General features: G+C 37.4%; 1 protein-coding gene across 1 annotated transcript in view; it reads right to left on the reverse strand.

The window, feature by feature from the left end:
• The window catches only part of cdh23 (cadherin-related 23), a 232,804-nt gene that overhangs the window by 56,245 nt on the left and 154,299 nt on the right, over window positions 1-22,260 (reverse strand). Inside the window, exons 14-26 of the mRNA XM_084093482.1 lie at window positions 20,286-20,350; window positions 18,939-19,176; window positions 15,897-16,002; window positions 15,488-15,615; window positions 11,920-11,992; window positions 10,830-10,946; window positions 10,462-10,574; window positions 10,130-10,237; window positions 4,428-4,617; window positions 3,381-3,526; window positions 1,604-1,823; window positions 1,361-1,513; window positions 448-561 (exon numbers count right to left, since the gene is read on the reverse strand). Coding sequence (XP_083949608.1) covers window positions 448-561; window positions 1,361-1,513; window positions 1,604-1,823; window positions 3,381-3,526; window positions 4,428-4,617; window positions 10,130-10,237; window positions 10,462-10,574; window positions 10,830-10,946; window positions 11,920-11,992; window positions 15,488-15,615; window positions 15,897-16,002; window positions 18,939-19,176; window positions 20,286-20,350 — 1,771 coding nt within the window. The remainder of the gene's footprint in view (window positions 1-447; window positions 562-1,360; window positions 1,514-1,603; window positions 1,824-3,380; window positions 3,527-4,427; window positions 4,618-10,129; window positions 10,238-10,461; window positions 10,575-10,829; window positions 10,947-11,919; window positions 11,993-15,487; window positions 15,616-15,896; window positions 16,003-18,938; window positions 19,177-20,285; window positions 20,351-22,260) is intronic.

Below are 22,260 nucleotides of genomic sequence, written 5' to 3' on the forward strand. Positions count from 1 at the left end.
TATATATATATATATATATATATACACATTTACATGTATTCATTTAGCAGTTATATATATATATATAATTATTATTTTGAAAACTATTATTTAACGTAATTGTGAGTTATAAAGTCAGAATTCTTGTGTGTGTATATATAAATAAATATATATATAATATATATATATATATATATATATATTTTATATATATATATATATATATATATATATATACACACACACATGAACTCAGTATGGAAAAATGTGGGCAGCATATTTTCATAGAAGCTCATCAAACTGGTATTAGAACACGCTGCCGTATTTCTGAAAGCTGCACAGCTCAAACAGGAAACCACAACACTTCTTTCAATTCAATGTCATTTATACAGGAAACTGCAAAAGATCATACCACATATGCATGCACACATGCATAACCAGATGTTTTAACACCTATATGAAACTCACCAATCGCTTCAATCACCAGGCTGTACGAGCCCTGAGTCTCCCGATCCAGACCCACCACGGTTCGAACCACACCTGTCCGGAAGCCCACGCTAAACTTTCCATCTTGGTTCCCTCCTATTGGCACACATAAACATAGGCTGAGAAATCTCAAATCACAGCTCTGTCCCAAACCTTAGTGTGCTTGACTGATTTTGATACACAATTGATTTCAATGGAGTTTGAGATTAGCATGTTGTTACATAATGGTACATATTTGACATTTGCAGCACCTCTCTGTCAGTAACACTTTGTTTAGTTCCTGTCTCTATGAAGCCCCTCCTTCCGAAAAGCACAATGTGCTCTAATTGGACCAGTGTGTTGTGATTGGTCCACCGCTTCGAGTGTGTTTAGGAAATGTCACACTGCTTACCATAACAACAAGTTTTTAACACACTACTAACGCAACTCAACCAGGCCCCGCCCCTTTATTTTGCGTATGCCTTGGGCAGGAATTATTTAAATTAGGAATATTGTGGCGTGTTTGTTCCCAGAATAAAACTCAAGACTACAATGGAGGTGTTTCAGGGAGTTCAGAAATTGTTCAGAAACTTTGTGCTTTGTAACTTTGCAGACCTTTTTCATGCTCAACTAGCAACATTACAAACTAAATAAAGTTATCACTTTTCACAATTGAATGAGCTTCATCCGTCTTCTTGTAACTGAGCACAATGCTGTGCTCAATACGTTGGCCTAGGGTATATTTATTAGAAACTGGAATGCTGTGTTGTTAAGGCTATGATGCCTTAGCTTTAGCTTCACATTGCTGAAAGCGAGTCACTGTGGGTCACAGCAGACCCAGCCAAAATCCCACAGTGTTGCTCCATCAGCACAAACTCATTCGCACCCTCTGATCTGTGACCCTCTGCACTCTGACCTGTGATAAAATAGCTGAGCTCTGCGTTAAGACCCGCGTCATTGTCTGTGCAGTTCAGTCTGACCAGCACATAATCACGGGGCACGCTCTCAACCAACGATACGTTATAAACGCTGGGAAAGAAGGTTGGCGTCTCATCATTCATGTCCAAAACTGCAGAGAAAGAGAGACACACACAATAACATCATTCAGCATTTGCTTTGTATCGACAGCTGGACAGTGATTAGTCCTCCTGCTCGGTACCTGTGATAGTGAGAGTGCTGGTGGATGTTCGTGGAAACTGGCCTGCGTCATACGCAATAATTCTCAGATAATACTGGCCAATCTGCTCGCGGTCCAGCACTGCCGTGGAAACCAGGATTCCTGTGGTGATGTTGAGCCTGAAGTCCAGCCGCGGCATCCCCATCTGAAGCGCCATGGTAACCGCGCCATTGTCACCTTCATCGGGGTCCTGCACCTGCACCTGAGGGAGGAAACCAGCAGGGGGCAGAAGAGCACAGGACAGTTTTATTACAAGAACTTCATTAGACCTCAACATTGAATCAAAGATGACCAGAGAATTGGTACAAGATAATTCATGATAGCAACATGCTAATTAATGCTAGCAACGTGCTAAAACATATTAGCAACATGTTCAATCATGTTAGGCAGCAATGTGCAAAAACATGCTAATTCATGCTAACAACATGCTAATTTATGATAGCAAAATGCAAACACATGCTGGCAACATGATAATTCATGTTAACAATGAGCCAAAACATACTAGCAACATGCTAAAACACGTTAACAATGTGTTTAAACATACCAGCAACATGTTAAAACAATCTAGCAATATGCTAAAACATGCTAGCAACATTAGTGTTTTGGTAATTCATGCTAGTAACATGCTAAAATGCTTGGAACATGTTGATTCATGCTAGCAATGTATTAAAACATGTCAGCAAAATGTAAAATAACGCTGGACACATGCCAAGACATGCTAACAACATGATAAATCATGCTAGGAAGCTTTAGGCTTTGTCAAGCCAACATTTTTCCAAAAGTTTAAGTTTTTCCCAACGAACTTTACTTTCTAGTAATTATCCATGTTAAAAACAGTTGTGCTGCTTAATATTTTTGTGGATACCATGATGCATTTTCAAGGCTGCCAACTTTTGAGTTTAGCTTGGAGTGGGAATTATGGAAATGGAGGTATTATTATTAAAGGTTAAAAATAACAACTCAAATTAAATATGATGAGGTTTTTATCATGATAACAACATCATATTTTAATGATATAGGCCATAAATTAAGTAAAATTATAATAAATATGTAATATAGTGCACATATTTAGCAAAATAGGCAATTCCTCTAGCCAACTAACGTGCTATAATGGTCATTAAAGGGCTTTTTTTCTGAGGTAAATGTTATGTGACAGGCTATTGTTCTCCAGCTGTTTTATTGACCTCTTTTCGCGGGTGAAAAACACTGATTGATCGATATTATGTATGAGGCATACATTTCAGTAAGTTGTAATGTATCTTTCAACATACCTGTTCATTCGTGTTTATTTACTTTGAGTCAGAGATGGGTTTACAGTTTACGCCAAAACAGTATTTATTGTTTGCATTTCGTAATAAAATTGACAGAATCTGAGAGCTGAGAATTTGTTTCATATAAAAAGAGTAACCAGCTCTGTCTTGTCTGTCGGTGTCAGTGTCCTCTTTGCTTAGTGATTTTTCTCTGCGTGAGAAAATGGAAGTGTGGCGTGAGAGCATGTGAGAAGTGTCAATTGTGTGAGTCTCATGCTCAATGTGTGAGAGTTGGCAGCAACGTAGTTATCAAAATGTCAAATCTGCTCATTTTCATACAGTGAAAATGCCTGGTGATTACTGTCTGTCAAATTCAGTTGCAATTATTGCTTGGTTTATTTAAAATCTATATTTCAAATGAGGATATTAACCCGGGCCAGCATACTAAAATGAATGTTGAATATTTAATCAGTGAACTTTCAGTCCCTGTGGATCAATCAAATGCTAACCCTGAACACAGACGATCCAATAGGAAGCCCCTCTGGTACTTCAGCAACAAATGGGAGGTTGAGAAAGGCAGGATCGTTGTCATTGAGGTCCAGGAGGTTCACATACACCGTAGCGCTGGCTGAAGAGCGCAGTGGAGGTGTCCCACCTGAGGAGGGCAGCACAACAAAGAGAATACTCACATATGGCATCACTTATCTGAGTTTTCTGTAGTCATTAGATCCACTGAGGGGGAAGGAATTCTTTAAAGAAATATCAGTTTATATTGTCAAACACAACTAACAGAGGGAGAAAGACAAATTGTGAGGAGGCAGACAAAACAAAAGATGTGTTTGGAAAGGAGTAACACCTTACAAAGTGAATACCGCACGGTATACACTGCATTCTATTTTTATAGTAAGTGAAACAGAATTAGGCAATGATCAACATACATACTTTGATATATAATATTGTGATTATAAAATACAGCACATGGATATCTTTGAATTAATGAAATGATTTTTAAAATCTGTTTGTGAAAGGTCAAGTTTTTGAAAGAAGTCTCTTACACTCAATTAAATATCTTATGCAATTGACTAAACATACAGAAACAAACGGTAATATAGTAAAATATTTTTACAATTTAAATGTAACTGTTTTTATTTAAATATATTTTAAAATGTAATTTATTCCTGTGACGACAGAGCTGAATTTTTAGCATCATTACTCCAGTCTTAATGTATCACATTTTATTTTTCAGGATTATATGATGAATAGAAAGTTCAAAAGAACAGCATTTATTTGACATAGAAATCTTTTTGTAGCATTACAAATGTCTTCACTGTCAAATTTGTTTAATGCATGAATAATTCTTAAAGTATTAACTTTAGAACTGTAGTGTGTCCAAAGTTTACATACTGTGCACAACATACAAACTTTATACTGGAGATATGGGAAGACTGGTGTGTTAGCATGATTTAAAGACACTGAAGGTTGGCGACTGTAAAACTAGCTTTATTGTGGCCTCAGAGAGAGAGAGAGGCATTATGGGACAGCTGAGAGTTGCTTACGGTCAATAGCAGAGACAATGATGGTCCTCATAAGCAGTGCGGACCGGGCGTTTTGACTCTCTCTGTCCAGCACAGCTCCACTGGTGCGGATCTTCCCAGTGTTGCGGTTGATGGTGTAGAAGGGGTTCTCTGGATTTATGGAATAAACCACCGTCCCATTATCACCATAATCAGGGTCCACCGCTAATATCTGCAAAGAGAAAAATAAAAAATGAGTCACAAAACAGAGTTCCAAGGTGCAGAAATTAAATCACACCAATCATCTCCCCACAGAATGGCATGATGGGAGATTTATGCATGGAGCATAACTGTATAAATCCCTGGCTGTTATTTTTTTTTTAAAGAGCCAATCAATTATTCACAGTGCTGGTGCAGAAAGCACTGAAAATCACTTAATTGGTCATTAGAGAACAAAGGTTCTGTAAGTCTTTAATTATTAAAACAGGAAGGACCAGACGACTGTGTTCTTCATTGATTCAAGGGAGTTTAAACGGGTGATGAATGGCATGGGTCTAATGTAAACTTTATCTAATTGAATTGAACTCTGAGGGATTTTATTTTACACACATTTATTCAGGCATGTTTACAGACCATTTTAAAGTTGATGTGCGTGATTTTGCGATGTTAAAATATGTTGTCCTGCAGTCATTTGTATGCCTTGCAGAAAGTCCTCAATGCTTTTTTCATATGAAAGAATACAGGGCCGTGTCCCTGGCTGTCAAGCTTCAAAAATGATTAAAAAAAATAACCATCATATATCACATATCATAAAAGTAGTCTATGTGATCTGTGTTCATAGTCTTCTGAGGTCACATGATAGCTTTGTGTGAAAAACAGGTAAAAAATTAAACTGTTATTCAACGAAAATCATCTGTTGTAAACACTATATAGTCAAAATATTTGAGTTTTTGAAAAAAATCTGAAAAAAATGGTATCACGATCCCACAAAAATATTAAGCAGCACAACAGTTTTCAACATGATATGATAATAAGAAATGTTTTTTGAGCAACAAATCAGCATATTAGAATGATTTCTGAAGGATCATGTGACTGAAGACTGGAGTAATGATGCTGAAAATCCAGCTTTGACATCACAGGAATAAATAACTGAAATTATTTCACAATATTCATGTTTTTACTGTATTTTGGATCAAATAAATGCAGCCTTGGTGAGCATAAGAGACTTCCTCCAAAAACATGAAAAAACCTTACCAACCCCAAGCATTACTGTATGCTGCACGGAAAATAATAACTTGGGAATTCTGTAAATCATCAGATAAAAGGAGACTTAAATGACATGATAGTGAGTACATGGTACTGGTTAGATCACACAATACCACTGTTTTGACTGGTAAATAGACTGATTGTGGAAGTCTGGACCAGAGTGTGGAAGTCAAAAGCTTTAAAACATTTGGTTTTTACATCCACTGCTCTGTGATTAAAATTATCCATCCATTCCTTCCTTTGTTCTGTTTCATCTCTCTCTCTCTCCTGCACAGTGTCCAGCAGGGTAATCAAGTATGCACTTGACTCTGGGCTACATTTTAATTAGTCATCGGAACCTCCTAATGAAGTTCAGTACTGGCCTGTTAATTAAAGGACAATTAGTGGCATATTTATCCAAAGACAGAGCCACTATAAAACACCAAAACGTTTACAAGCAGAGTTAAAGGTCTTTAAAGGCCTGACCACATTTAACTTGAACACCCACATCTCAAATTCAATAGTTTTTTCCAACAGTATCAGTTCGCTTTTTCCTCAGATGCCACGTTCACAGATATCGCCCACAGTTTAGATAGTCTGATTTATACTGCATGCAAAATGTAAAAGATCCTGCTGAAATTGTTGCACAAAATGTGTTTACAAGGCTGAAATATATCACCAGCCACTTTATTAAGTACACCTATTGAACTGCTCATTAACGCAAATATCTATTCAGCCACTCACATGGCAGCAACTCAATGCATTTAGGCATGTAGACATAGTCAAGACGATCTGCTGAAGTTCAAACGGAGCATCAGAAGGAGGAAGAAAGATGATTTAAGTGACTGACTTTGAGCGTGGCATTGTTGTTGGTGCCAGACGGGCTGGTCTGAGTATTTCAGAAACTTCTGAACTACTGGGATTTTCACGCACAACCATCTCTATAGTTTACAGAGAAATGGTCAGAAAAAGAGAAAATATCCAGTGAGCAGCAGTTCTGTGGGTGAAAATGCCTTGTTGATGTCAGGGGTCAGAGGAGAAAATCCAGACTGGTTCAGCTGATAGAAAGGCAACAGTAACTCAAATAAGCACATTTTAAAACCGAGGTCTGCAGAAGAGCATCTCTGAACGCTCAACACATCAAACCTTGATACAGAAGCAGAAAACACACTTGTGCCACTCCTGTCAGATAAGAACAGGAAACTGAAGCCACAGTTCACACAGGCTCACCAAAACTGGACAATCCCTGATTTGATGACTCTCGATTTTTGCTGCAACATTCAGTTGGTAGGGTCAGCATTTGGCATAATATGAAAGTATGGACACATCCTGCCTTGTATCAGCGGTTCAGGCTGCTGGTGTAATGGTGTGGAGAATATTTTCTTGCCAGACTTGCCCCTTTTTGCCAACTGAGCATCGGTTTTAATGCCATAGCCTACCTGAGTATCGTTGCTAAACATGTCCATCTTCTGATGGCTTCTTCCAGCAGGATAACACACCATGGGCCCTATCTTGCACCCAGCGCAATTGACTTTGTACACCGACGCATGTTTCATTCCTATTTTGCACCCGCGCAAAGCGCGCTTTTCCCTCCACAAAAGCATGTCGCTAAACTAGGGAATGAACTTGCGCTCCCTGGGCGGTTCAGCGCAAAAAAGGAGGCGTGTCCCGGCGCAAACAATCCCTGGTGCTATTTTACTGTTCCATAAAACAATTGCGCCACTGGCCAGAAAAAACCTAGTCTAAAGTCAGTGGCGCGTTGCGCGTTGTTCATTATGCTATTTTAAGGGCGCATGCTTGACCATAATGTATAGCGTGCACAACGCGCATACACTTTGATTCTCTAATCTACACAGAAGCAGCAGTTTTCATTTTTGCAAATCATATTATTACAAACGATAGATAGATAGATAGATAGATAGATAGATAGATAGATAGATAGATAATTTATTATAAAAGCATACATCTAGCTTACACATTTACCCACATTATTATATGCCTGTTTAATTTGGGTGTGTTTCTCCATCCCCAATGTCACTTCTCTCTCTTTTACGGCCGTGACGAGAGCGTTGCTCTCCTCGGCTGTGAACCGCTCCTGGCGCGCGCCTGGCAAATCCGCCGTTATTATAGCAATACGCCAAGGAAAAAGCGCGTCTGCTCTTAAAGGGAATGTGAGATGACGCTCTGATTGGTTTATTTCACGTTACGCCCAAACCACACCTATGAATAATGAAGCTACTTCAGACCAACCCCTTTTAGATTTGCGCCGGGCGCAAGAGTCATTTATCCCGCCGGGAAAATAGCAACAGCGCCGAGACCCGCCCACAAAGTTACTTGCGCTTTGCGCTTTGACACTTGCGTTTCAGATTGTTAAAATAGGGCCCCATGTCACAAAGCTCAAATCATTTCAAACTGGTTTCTTGAACTAACATGAGTTCACTATTCTCAAATGGCCTCCACAGTCACCAGATCTCAATCCAATAGAGCACCTTTGTGATGTTCTGGAACGGGAGATCGCATCATGAATCGCAGCCACAACTGTGTAATGGTATCATGTCAATATGGACCAAAATCTCTGAGTAATGTTTCCAGGACCTTGTTGAATCCATGCCACAAATATTCAAGGCAGTTCTGAAAGCAAAAGGGGGTCCAACCTGGTACTAGCAATTAGTACCTAATAAAGTGGCTGCCTGGTGTGTGTAAAGTAGGCGATTCTTGCCCAGAATATTCTGTAATCTGGACGAGTATTTCAAGTGTTTTTTACAATTTATGTCATTGCAAAGCAGCTTTACAGAAATGGATGCCTTAATGTCTTACAATTCCCCATGGAGAAGTCAAAGGCGACACTTCTATGGCAACAGCCAAAGGTCTGGCTTATTGAGACTGTGAAGTTTAGTGGCAGATAAATCTGAAATCATTGATGCCACAGTAATGTTAACAAAGTGTGCAACAAAGTAATAGTTCACTTAAATAACGACACAGCAGTCAACACCAAAAAATAGCAGAAATTGTATCTAGTGGTCAGAATTTCAGTCCAACCAAAAGTAAAAATGTAATATTTTATATAGCTGTGCTTGTTGGATATTTGATTTACTAATTGCCTCAAACAAAAACCTTAAACATCTTTAAAAAGATCTGATGCCATGAAACTAGTAAACTTTGGCAAATCCAACTGACTTGTTCTTCTTGAAAAGTGTGTAATTTATTTGTACACTCTAAGGAAAAAAGGTTCTACGTAGAAGCCTAGGGTTCTTGACTCGATTTTAAATACAAAAGACAAAGAAGTTCTATATAAGGGGAAATGTCTTAAATGAATGCATAATACTTTAATGTTTAACAGGTTATTTCAATTTCTTCTAGTCATAAAGTATGTTTACAAGCTGTTTGATTCATAAGATGTAATCAAAATAAAACATGAATTAAAAGAAAATGAATGAAAACTAAATCCATAAATTGATCCCATGATGGGAACCACTAAAAGGTTCGCTGAAAGAACCCTTTCTTCAAAGAGTGTAGGTTCCAGAGCCAGACATAACAACACTAATCCAACGGGATGAGTTAGTCATGAAAACAGTTCTGTTTGGTGCCACGAGTGGTACATAAATCACACACTTCACCTTTAAATGAGCTCATTGTAGCAGTCTGGGAACCTGGTAAACAAGATGTTGCTTCCTGGTGGACTGATAACTTTGTGAACCATGACTTACATTAAATACATTAAAGCTAATCCGTCATATTGGAGTTTTAGATGTTGGAAACCTCTAGCTAACTTATGAATGGTCCCTGGGAGTGCCTACTGAGACTGAAAGTAGAGATGGCATGACTGACATTAACATATGAACTAATTTATTCATTCACCAAAGGAGGAAAACCCCCTCAAGATGGGACTTTCACATACTTCAAGCAAAAGAATAATAGGAGCATATAGGAGCTCCATAAAATGTTCCAAGGACACCGGGGTGAGAGCCCACTTTGAATTCAGCTGCAAAACTCCAGCCGATCAAAGGCTGGGACAGAGAGGTTTTCTCCAGACGGAGAGGAGATGGAAACTTGCTCCTCTGGGTACTGGGGGGATTTGACTCAGAGAGAAACTATAAGATATTATTACTCATAAAATCAATAGCACTAACCATGTTTACTTGCTGACATTAGGATCAAACCTCTGCTTCAAAACAGGCACTGTTTCTGTATCTTGTCATTTCATCTAATCTATACAGATGGTGGGATATGATGGGATTGTAGAATGTTTGGTGTCTAACAGACCACGTCTGTCTAGTTCCTAAAGGGGAACTATACGCACCATTAAAAAAAATAGAATAAGTAGTCTTTGGAAACCACATGATTACTTTGTGTGAGGAACAGACTGAAATGTAAGCCATTATTCACACAAAGCAGTCAAAAACTATTTCTCGGGAAATATTGCTTTAAAAATAAAAGGTCTGGACAGTTTGAGGTCGAAAGGTCAGTTCAGAGGTTAAAGGTCAGATCAGTGCACTCACAGTAATGACGTCGGTATCGATGGGACTCATCTCCACAACATTTGCTTGATATGGCTCATCTCGCCACATGGGGGCGTTATCATTTATGTCCAGTATAGTGATGTTCACCTGCAGAGAAATATATGCATGCTTTAAAACACTATAAAATCACAATAATGCATGGCTTCAAGTGACTTTGCATTTAAAATATGGTGGAAACAGCTATATGAAAATAAACACCCATTTAATTATTAAGAATAGACAGTAAACGACTCTTCTGTCAAGTAAAATAAAGTGGTTTTATACATAGGTGATGCTGTCTGTCTGAGGTAGATCAAAGAGTCAGACGTTACCGTAGCGATGCCAATTTTCTGCTGTGGCCCCACCCCACCATCCACGGCTCTTATGATCAGAATATACTCAGACTTCATCTCTCGATCCAGAAGAGCTGTAGTGGTGATCTCTCCTACACGCACACACACACGTTGGGTTTCCATGTTTTAAGGGGACTTTCCATAGACATAATGATTTTTATACTGTACAAACTGTATATTCCATCCCCTTACCCTAACACTACCCCTAAACCAGCACAGAAAACTTTCTGCATTTTTACGTTTTCAAAAAACATCACTTAGTATGATTTATAAGCTGTTTTCCTCATGGGAACCAAAAAAGGTTAAAAGGTTAAAGGGCAGGTGTGAGCGTGTGTGACGTTGCCCACCTGAACGCGTGTTGAGTCTGAACTGTGAGCTGCCCTGCAGGGAATATATGAGAGAGGCCTGTCCAAATTCTCGAGAGGCGTCCAGATCAGTGGCATTCACAAACAACACCGTAGCTCCTGACAGAGAGAGAGAGAGAGCGAGAGAGAGAGAAAACATCAAAAGTTTTCAAAAAAAGAGTCAAAAGAGAAAAGAGGAAGTAAACAAACCATCAGATGATGATTGCGTGAGACAGACAGCTGAATGAAGAGAAAAACACATAACACATAACATGACATGATAGACAGGCAAAGTGTAAGGGATGTTCTTCAGACAGGAAGTGGTTAATGTGTGCTTTGATGGAGACAGGGTTATGGATTTCAGGTTCATCAGATTTTAGTGGAGTGTGTTCAGTACCCTTGACACACACACAAACACACATGCAGAGCAAATGTAATTTCCCTTTGATGATTGGAGGCGAGTCTATTGTGTGGAATAAAGGCATTTAATGAATAAATGCATGAGAATTGTGAAAAAAGAGAATCCTGTCTCTTTTCCCTCTGCACACAACATACTTGCTCAATTAAAACAATCATTTAAAAGAAAAAAAAAGAAAGAAAATGAATTATAAGAGCCAAAACAGAAACAAATATATTGAAGGAGTTTTGTAATGTAATCCAAAATGATGCAGCACAGAAAAAAATGGTAGCTGAATAGACTAGATTTGCATTTCCAGTGCTTGTCATGCAGACTGGTGTGCATAAGAATCAACATATAACTCTAATATTAACATAATATAATATAATCACAAGTTTAACAGGTTTAGTACAAACCTCTAACTAGATTTTCTGTGTAATATTTGAACTCTTTGGTTCTGTTTTTGGGTGGTCAGAGCTGAAACAAAACTACCATAAGCCTGTGTGTCTTGGAAAACAGCACTTATTCACACAAAACATTATATTAGCGTTGAACAGAACTAGTGCACAGCTGGCTGAGCGTTGTAAATCATCACTGACAGGAATCTAGTTATGTTGTCATGAGGTTTTGAGCACTGTACATGTGCTACATGTTGATACATTCTTCCATTTTTTGATAATATAATTATTAATGCACCTGCAATGATATTCTCCGGTATGTTGACGATATAAGACGGGAGGCTGAACTCGGGTGGGTTGTCATTCTGGTCCTGCGGAGGGAAGGAGGGAAGAAATCAGTGTTTTAGGTATCTAAAAAAGTCTTTAAATATTAACTCATTAATTTTCCACAGGGAAAAAATGCTTTGGTTGTAATTAAATGTATTGATGGAGTGCTTTTAGGGTTTAATGGAAACTCACAGGCTGTGGCAATGGGAAATTATTCAATATTAGACACATACACTGTTTTACCATTTCAATTCAGCTCAACGCAGTAACACACACACACACACACACGCGCACACACACACACACACACTGGCATGGATGTGTCAAACCCCTGCTGTTTTTCAGATGAAATGTGTCTAATCAGAATTATAATAAAAGAGCAGAGAAATGTCAGAGAGAAATGATCTGTGGATTAACCGTCCTAGTCAATGAACCTAAGAGGAAACCAATGAATTCAGAACGAACACAGATCACGCAACACCAAACTGTGTCTGTTTGTGTGTGAGGAATTTATATCTGAAATGACGGTTCAGTAATCTTCGTTTTCACTAGATTCTAGGATAAAGATAAAGTATTATTCTTGGTTTCAAGTTAAGCTCAATCGCAGCACTTGTGGCGTAACATTCATTTTCCTTTTTCCATTAAAATATCAAAATTCTGGATTGGCTCTTTGGCTCTGTTTACACCTGGTATTAAGATGCGTTTTGGTCGATCGGATCACAAGTGGACGGCGCTAAATACAGGTGTAAACGGGGTCTGAAACGTTGTGAGCTTCTCTACTTTCAACCACTTCCAGGGGTAGTCGAAAACACATTCGACTAGATTGCTTTCGTGGTGTAGACACTCATGTGGTCGAATGTGTTTAAACAGCTGCAAAAGACCGTCTACTATCTACCTACTGACTTAACACGTAAACATAATGGGAAGCGCACTGGCAAGATGGGATTTAAACTTTGTCGGCTGGAGACCCAAGTTTGGTTTAAAGACGAAAAAATGTAGTACAATGTTCTCTCACCATTCCTGATTTCTAACACACACTCACAGCGTTTGGCAGGTCTTGCGTCTGTCAGAGCAGAAACTAAAACGTGTGTTTTTCCATCGTCGATAGGCGCGTTCATATGTTAATTGCGAGAGCTTATTTTGTCCATTAGATTGAACGATTTGAAAAAAGAAAACAAAACATTTACCCCCTATAGACCCTCCCCTTGAAGAAATCAGGCAATAAAGTTGGCTTAACTCTGAACCCAGAGTATTCCTTTAAATGAAAAGACGGTTCTACTGCAACACAACAAATTAAAGAGTTCATCTGTCCTGCTGTAATTTTTGTAACACACTACTGTTGAAAAGTTTGGGGTCAGTAAGATTTTTTTTTTTCTAATATTTTTTAAAGTAGTCTCTAATGCTCTCCAAGGCAGTGACTATATGATGAAAAATGAAGTAAAAGCAGTAATGTTGTGAAATATTATTGCTATTTAAAATAATTGTTTATTTTAATCTATTCTAAAATGTAATTTATTCCTGTGATGGCAAAACTGAATTGTCAGCATCATTACTCCAGTCTCCAGTGTCACATGAAATCATTAATATGCTGATTTTGTGCTCAAGAAAGATTTATAAATACCAGTTGATTTGTGGAAACCATGATACATTTTGTTTTCAGGATTCTTTGATAAATACAAACTTCGAAAGAACAGAATTATTTGAATGGAAATCTTTTGAAACCATCTTTAATGTAATTTTCTATCAATTTAATGCACCCTTGCTGTAAAACAAGTATATATATATATATATATACAGTGAGGAAAATAAGTATTTGAACACCCTGCTATTTTGCAAGTTCTCCCACTTGGAAATCATGGAGGGGTCTGAAATTGTCATTGTAGGTGCATGTCCACTGTGAGAGACATAATCTAAAAAAAAAAATCCAGAAATCACAATATATGATTTTTTAACTATTTATTTGTATGATACAGCTGCAAATAAGTATTTGAACACCTGTCTATCAGCTAGAATTCTGACCCTCAAAGACCTGTTAGTCTGCCTTTAAAATGTCCACCTCCACTCCATTTATTATCCTAAATTAGATGCACCTGTTTGAGGTCGTTAGCTGCATAAAGACACCTGTCCACCCCATACAATCAGTAAGAATCCAACTACTAACATGGCCAAGACCAAAGAGCTGTCCAAAGACACTAGAGACAAAATTGTACACCTCCACAAGGCTGGAAAGGGCTACGGGGAAATTGCCAAGCAGCTTGGTGAAAAAAGGTCCACTGTTGGAGAAATCATTAGAAAATGGAAGAAGCTAAACATGACTGTCAATCTCCCTCGGACTGGGGCTCCATGCAAGATCTCACCTCGTGGGGTCTCAATGATCCTAAGAAAGGTGAGAAATCAGCCCAGAACTACACGGGAGGAGCTGGTCAATGACCCGAAAAGAGCTGGGACCACCGTTTCCAAGGTTACTGTTGGTAATACACTAAGACGTCATGGTTTGAAATCATGCATGGCACGGAAGGTTCCCCTGCTTAAACCAGCACATGTCAAGGCCCGTCTTAAGTTTGCCAATGACCATTTGGATGATCCAGAGGAGTCATGGGAGAAAGTCATGTGGTCAGATGAGACCAAAATAGAACTTTTTGGTCATAATTCCACTAAACGTGTTTGGAGGAAGAAGAATGATGAGTACCATCCCAAGAACACCATCCCTACTGTGAAGCATGGGGGTGGTAGCATCATGCTTTGGGGGTGTTTTTCTGCACATGGGACAGGGCGACTGCACTGTATTAAGGAGAGGATGACCGGGGCCATGTATTGCGAGATTTTGAGGAACAACCTCCTTCCCTCAGTTAGAGCATTGAAGATGGGTCGAGGCTGGGTCTTCCAACATGACAATGACCCGAAGCACACAGCCAGGATAACCAAGGAGTGGCTCTGTAAGAAGCATATCAAGGTTCTGGCATGGCCTAGCCAGTCTCCAGACCTAAACCCAATAGAGAATCTTTGGAGGGAGCTCAAACTCCGTGTTTCTCAGCGACAGCCCAGAAACCTGACTGATCTATAGAAGATCTGTGTGGAGGAGTGGGCCAAAATCCCTCCTGCAGTGTGTGCAAACCTGGTGAAAAACTACAGGAAACGTTTGACCTCTGTAATTGCAAACAAAGGCTACTGTACCAAATATTAACATTGATTTTCTCAGGTGTTCAAATACTTATTTGCAGCTGTATCATACAAATAAATAGTTAATCATACATTGTGAAAAATAAAATCATACATTGTGATTTCTGGATTTTTTTTTTTAGATTATGTCTCTCACAGTGGACATGCACCTACGATGACAATTTCAGACCCCTCCATGATTTCTAAGTGGGAGAACTTGCAAAATAGCAGGGTGTTCAAATACTTATTTTCCTCACTGTATATATATATATTGTATATAAAAAACTCTTACTGACCCCAGCCTTTTAAACAGTAATTTAACTGACAATCATCCCAACAGGATCCCAACATTCCCTCCAGAAGACAGGTGCAGTACTCACAAACAGCTCTATGGTGACGGGAACAGTGCTGTTGAGGGACGGGTTCCCTCCGTCTATGGCCAGCAGAGTCAGAAAGATCAATCCAGCAGGAACCTGCTCATAATCCAGAGGACGATTCACCGTGATGACTAAACAAACAAACAGGGGTTATGACATTCAAATAAAACAAATATAAAAACAGAAAATGTTACATCAGCACATGCTTAGAAGACACGCAGCTATAATCCGTTTATGAAACACCAGAGGTCACAAAGGCTTCTCTAAAGGCATTTTCATGCTTTAAGGTGTTAAACACAAATCCGATTTCGCGCTACTGCACAGAGCGATGGCGAGAGCCTAATGTAACCCGTCAACAGCCTGAACAAGCAGTGAAATCGTATTATTAGGTGACTTTGATTTGAACACAGACCTGCATAGCCCTCCACCACAGTGATGCTGAAATATGATCTGAACTGAGAAGCGTAGATGATGGAGTAGGTCAGGATGTTATTGGGAGGAGAGTCCTCGTCCGTCGCCTGAGAACAACACAAAGAGAGATGCAGAAATTCATAATATCCTCACTATAATGACTATCTCCAAACTAGTTTCCCAAACACTCCTACCGCCCCATTTGGGAAAAGCAGGTAGTGTCGCCCCCAATCTTATGCAATTGGCCACAGTATCTGACATGTGACACTCAAGAGCAAACACAGCAATATCTAGTGAAAAAGCAGTTTTGTTATTGTTAACTTTTTGTTATTTTTTTTAATAAGGTGATATATAATAAGGTGATATAAAATCCAAATATTTGATGAAAAACTTCAACTTAAAATAATTAGAAATGTTGCCTTGCCAACTAATTGAAATAAAAATAAATGAAAGCTAGATGAAATATTCTGAATGATATCAATCCACAATCCGAATTGTGATGCAGCCTGGAAAGATTCGTTCATTCATTGGGTTTTTTCTCCATTTCTGTCACCAGATGGTTCCTTACCACTGTTGCTTTTAGTTTGCTTAGTTGGGGACACTTAATATTCAGTAATATTATTGATTTGACTACACTGACATTGGATGAGAATAAAAACGTAATAATTGATCATCATAAGTGATGATTTTTGCAACATCAACACTGTTATTGAAATGAATCAGCATTGAAATGACTCAAAGTGAACGAGTGAACGTTGTCTTCTGTAGAGCTGCTTATAGCTGAATTGAACTCATTTCATAATTGATAAACTTTACACAGACATCGAACTGAACTGAATCAACACTGAACTGAATTGAGCTGAAAATATTGACACTATTGTTTTCTGTAGAGCTGCTTTACAGCAGAATTGAATTCTGACAGCATAGATGATCATTATTTTCCTGTTTATCACTGTAAAGCTGATTTGAAACAATCTGTTTTGTATAAAGCACTATATAAATAAAGGTGACAGTATTCGCTCTTCAAGAAGTCACAAACATATTTCTCACAAAATGTCAACATATAAAAGTAATATAATAACTTATTCACAACATAATTTTTTCTCTCAAAAGAGTAGCATTTTAGTATTTTAAGGTAATAAAACAATTAATGGTATATACAGTAGTGGCCAAAAGTTATGTCCGACCAAGGAAAATAGGTGTCTTCAAACTTTATTCAAATTTTTTTATTTTGTATGCATGTTGTGAAGTTGTGCCTGGAGTGTAATACTTCTATACGCATTCCACGTTTCAATTGTATCATTAATCATGACACAATGAAACATAACGAATTGTGTGGATGTCAAGGGCATACCAATCTTGCACTTATTATTCCCAGCCTATAATTCAGTAAATCACTATGTGATTCAATAAATCACTCTATTAGCTATATATTATTAGATGTTATTTTGTGGGTTTAAGTGAAAATGGCCAGACGGAAGGAGCTGCAACCAATGAGCATATTGTTGAAATGACTAAATTCGGTCAATCGGTTTTGGGTATCGCTCATGTGCTGGATGTGAACGGTCACAATGCACAGAATTATTTCAAAGCACTGAGACCACTGAAGAATGTAAAGTGCTGTGGCTGGTCAAGGAAGGCTAGAGAGCATTTTGACAGAAAGATGAAAATAGCCTGAATGCGGGACCACATCAAAACAGCTTCTAAAGACCTGGATGAAACCTCCAACCTCCAATTTCATCTTGAACTGTAAGCCAACAGCTCTGAGAGGTTGGAATATTAGCTTGTGTGCGAGTAAATAAAGTAGTTTAGCTTTTTTTTTAGTTTAGTTTATCTACTGAAAAAAATAAAAAAAATAGTGTGGAAGATTGGAGCCCTGTTCTGCAATCCAACAAGGCACGGGAAACAATGTTATTGGGGACTTGTGTCTTGCTGCAGGTTTTGGAAGGATCTACAAAGTTGCAGGCACTTTGAAAATGGACCAATACTTGGGAATCCTACAACGTGAAGTATGGAGGATCTGTTTGGAGATCAAATGTGTATTTTCCAACACGATAATGATTCCAAACACACCGCAAACGCAACAAAGTTGCATGCAATGAAAGTGTTCATGCTCAGCATTTTGAAGTCTTCAAGTGCCTCCTCAGTCCCCTGACCTCAAAGCCATTGAAAAGCTTTGGGAAATTATAAACCTGCATTGTGAGAAGTCACGCAGGTCTTAATGAAGCTTAACTTTGGGAAGAACTTAAGGAGGATCGTAAAGAAGTTAATCCCGACACGCGTGCAAAGTTTAATAAGTCAATGCCCAGGAGAATGGCTGCTGTAATCAAAAACAAAATATTAATAACTGATTACATTGTAGTCAATGTATGCTTTATTTCCTGTGAGTTTTTTGCATAATACAATAAAAACCCATATTTAATTATACGCTGGAGTTTACCTTTCTTGCCAAATAATTCATTAAATAATTTTAATACCTTAACCAAGTTTAGTGTATTCTTCTTCCCAATGTAACATACTCCTCATATTTTGATAGTTTAATAGTTAAAGTGTCATTAAAAGCAAACATTGTGTTAAAACCCCCTTCCAGACATCACTTTTGGCCACTACTGTATTGAAGATGTTAGAAGATTATAAAAACAACGTGAACTGGCAGACATGCATAAACACATCGCCACCTGCTGGTCAGATAAGTGCAACATCTGCCGTTAAACTGTCAATCACAGCTCAGATTAGAGCAGACAGCTGGAATTAAACACTAATAGAGACATACTGAACACTAACAGACTGACTGACCCACAATTACACATCAGAACAGGACTCACATCAGAACAAATCTTTCTAATACAACTCTTCCCATCTATTCAGGTACATATTATTCACTTTTCATCATCCAATCAGTACCTGAAGGATAAAATCAGACCCCGTCCTGTTTCTATCACTAAAGAGTTTGTTTTACAAACTTTGTTTGTGTTGTGAACAGCTTTTTATAGTTTCTCTTCCTGGTGTTTTTCTAAGCTCCACATGTCTTTATGTTTCTCACCCGGGCCCGGACGACCTGCTGTGGAGCCTGTTCGTTCTCCATGAGCGAACCTGTATACGCCTCCTTCTGGAAGATCGGCGCATTGTCGTTTACATCCATGACGTTAATGCGGAGACGTCCCGTAGTCTCCTCCCCTCCTCCATCACGGGCCAGTATCGTTAGAGTAAAGCGCCTCATGAGCTCATAATCCAGCCGGTCTCGCAGAGTCACCCAACCCGTCTCAGCATTCATTGAGAACCTGGGGTTAATACATGGAAATGAGTCGCCACTAGTTCATTCATAGTTGCAAGAGAGGTCTAGACAAATTAATTAACCAGCAAATGAGAACTAATAGCATAAGGCATTCTACTCATATTCTCTAGCAGTATAGAGTGTACTTTGCACAGTGTAAGTGTTATTTTAATATTATTTACAATATATATATACTATGATAGGATTTATTAATATTTTTGATTAGCTTTTATTTTTATATTTTCAACTTTTAATTTTAACTGAAAATATTGTACTTTTGTTATGTGCTTTTGCCATTTTCTTTTTTGGTGAATATTTCTATTTAGCTTTAATTTACTTTTATTTCAGTTTTAATATTTTTAGAATCTTAACTTAAACTAATTTCAGTTAGATGCCAAGGCAACATTTATAATTTTTTTGTTTAAGTTAAAGTTTTTTTTTTATCTAATATTTACAGTATTTTTTTTTATTTCAGCTTTATTTCAATTAGTGTAAATAATTTTTAATAGATTTAGTTATCAATAACAACACAGCACAGTATGCAAATTGTCTGTAACTCAGAATATCCAGATGTCCTTACATTTGTAGTATAATATGCAAAAATATGCAGTATTTTGAATACTCTCCCACAATGCAGTGCACTTGTGTTGAATCAATGCAATTGTAAATGAAGTTTCTTGACTACCCCCCCCCCCCCCAATACATTTTACACGTTAAATGAAAACATAAATAAATAATTTTTAATTCAATAAAATTATAACAATTACATTTTTTATTTGTAGATAAAAATAAAATAAAAGCATTTTATTTCCTAAATTTGTTGCTCGTCAAATTAAGTGTGTAATATAGTGATGTCATGTGATAATGTAGCATAAACCTACTATGGTTTGAAATGTATATGTGTATGTATAATGTTTTAAAGAAAATAATATGCAGTAAACAGTATGCTATTCCATTCCAAACACAGCCATGAAGAAATCAGCCTATAGGAAAAGGAGAGAAAGGCATGCAAATCTACAGAGATGTGGATTAAATTAATCAGAGGATATTAATGAATTAAACAAGACACTGTATCAGTGTGAAAGGTCACAGTATGTTAATGAATGATAATCTCACTGGTCTGGCTCATCGCTGAAGTAATACCGAACCACTCCAAACGTGCCAATGTCATTATCCGTGGCCTGCAGAGAGACACACAAACAGAGAGCAATGAACATCAATAAGACACATACTCTTGGTCGTTTTGTATGTGAATGTGTGTGTTTGTGTTGAGTGTGTTTCAGTGTTTTAATATTGAGATGATGGTGTCAGCATCCCCTGTCCTACCCTACAAAGTACACTGTTCTGCACGATTAACGCTGACACACACACACACACACACTTCAGTAAGGACCATAAGGGGAAGAACTCTCCTCACACCAGATGGGCTGGCATGAACCGGCCGCCCTGTCCTCTACCTTAAAACAACACAAGCTTTTGCTTCCCCTTCCACTCTTCAATGGCCAGAACCACCTTTATAAAAGAGCAAAGCTTTAAAGCAAAAGAAAGTGAAGATGAGTGACAACACATAAGTGGTCTCACTGACATGTTGACCCACACCTCTACTCTCACTCAGTGTTATTTTTGCTGCTGTTTAAAAACCTAGTGATCTGGCTTTCTGTCTGCTTGATTTGGAGCGCTCTACATAGACAGCAACTATGCTATAATTAGTGCTCCTCACATTAAGTGCATGGACAGGAGTACAATAAAGTATATCAAAACAGTAATATTATTACAATTTAAATAACTATTTTCAATTTGAATATATTTTGAAATGTAATTTATTCCTGTGATGCAAAGCTGGATTTTCAGCATCATTACTCTTTCTTTATTTATTTATTTTCTGGTAAATTTAACAATGAAATAACCAAAAAAAAAGGAGTAGGCTGAAGCCAAGGCTTATATTTGCCTACCCTATTTAACCACATACCTGAAGAATCAGCATTATAAAAAAAAAGAAAAAAAAAGAAAAAGTAAAAAAAAAACAGTATACACAATTATACAATACTGCACATACATTTCTCTTTCTTTTTTTTTCCTTTTTCTCTTTTCCTTTACATAATATTAACAAAATTTACATACTAACTGAATAATCATTAACAATTTTCTTTTTACTTTTTTTTTTAAGCTAAACAGAGAAGTACATAGTTTCAAATAATCTTCTAGTAAATTCCATAATTTCACACCCATAACTGATACACATCTAGATTTTACATTAATTCTTTCTTTTCCACATTCAAACATAAACAGGCCTCTTAAGTTATATCTACCCTCTCTTAACTTAAATAATTTCTGGATACCAGATGGAAGACTTTTATTAAGTGCTCTATACATTATTTCCAATATTTTTATATATACGATATCTGTAAATTTTAAGGTATTACTTTGAATAAATAGTTTGTTAGTTGGTTCACGATATCCTACTTTATTAATAATTCTAATAGCTCTTTTTTGTAACTTAATTAATACAGCTATATTAGTTTTATTTGCATTTCCCTATTTCTGAACAATATGACAAATAAGGCATTACTAAGGAGGAATATATAATTCTCAAACCTATTTTATTTATTAGATCTTTTGTTTTATACAATATTCCTACTGATTTTGCTACCTTACTTCTAATGTATTCAATATGTGGTTTCCAACTAAGTTTATTATCTAAGATCACACCTAAAAAATTTATTTCAATTTCAACTCCATTTAGGTGTAATTTAGCATTGCTATGAGTCCTATTACCAGAAAATATCATAAATTTAGTTTTATTTTCATTTAAAGATAACTTATTATAGTCAAACCACTTCTTTAACACAATTAATTCTTTTTCTACCAGTTGCAATAATTCATCCATATTTTTTCCAGAGCAAATAATATTTGTGTCATCAGCGAACATTATAAATTTCAACATTGTAGATACTGTAAAGATGTCATTTAAATAAAGAATAAACAATTTTGGTCCCAAAACTGAACCTTGAGGAAGGCCGCATGTTACTGTTTCTAAATCAGACTGTGTATTATTAATTTGTACGTACTGAAATCTATTACTTAAATAACT

This window comes from Abramis brama (genome assembly GCF_963993115.1).
Source record: "Abramis brama genome assembly, chromosome: 19".
Lineage (NCBI taxonomy): Eukaryota > Metazoa > Chordata > Actinopteri > Cypriniformes > Leuciscidae > Abramis > Abramis brama.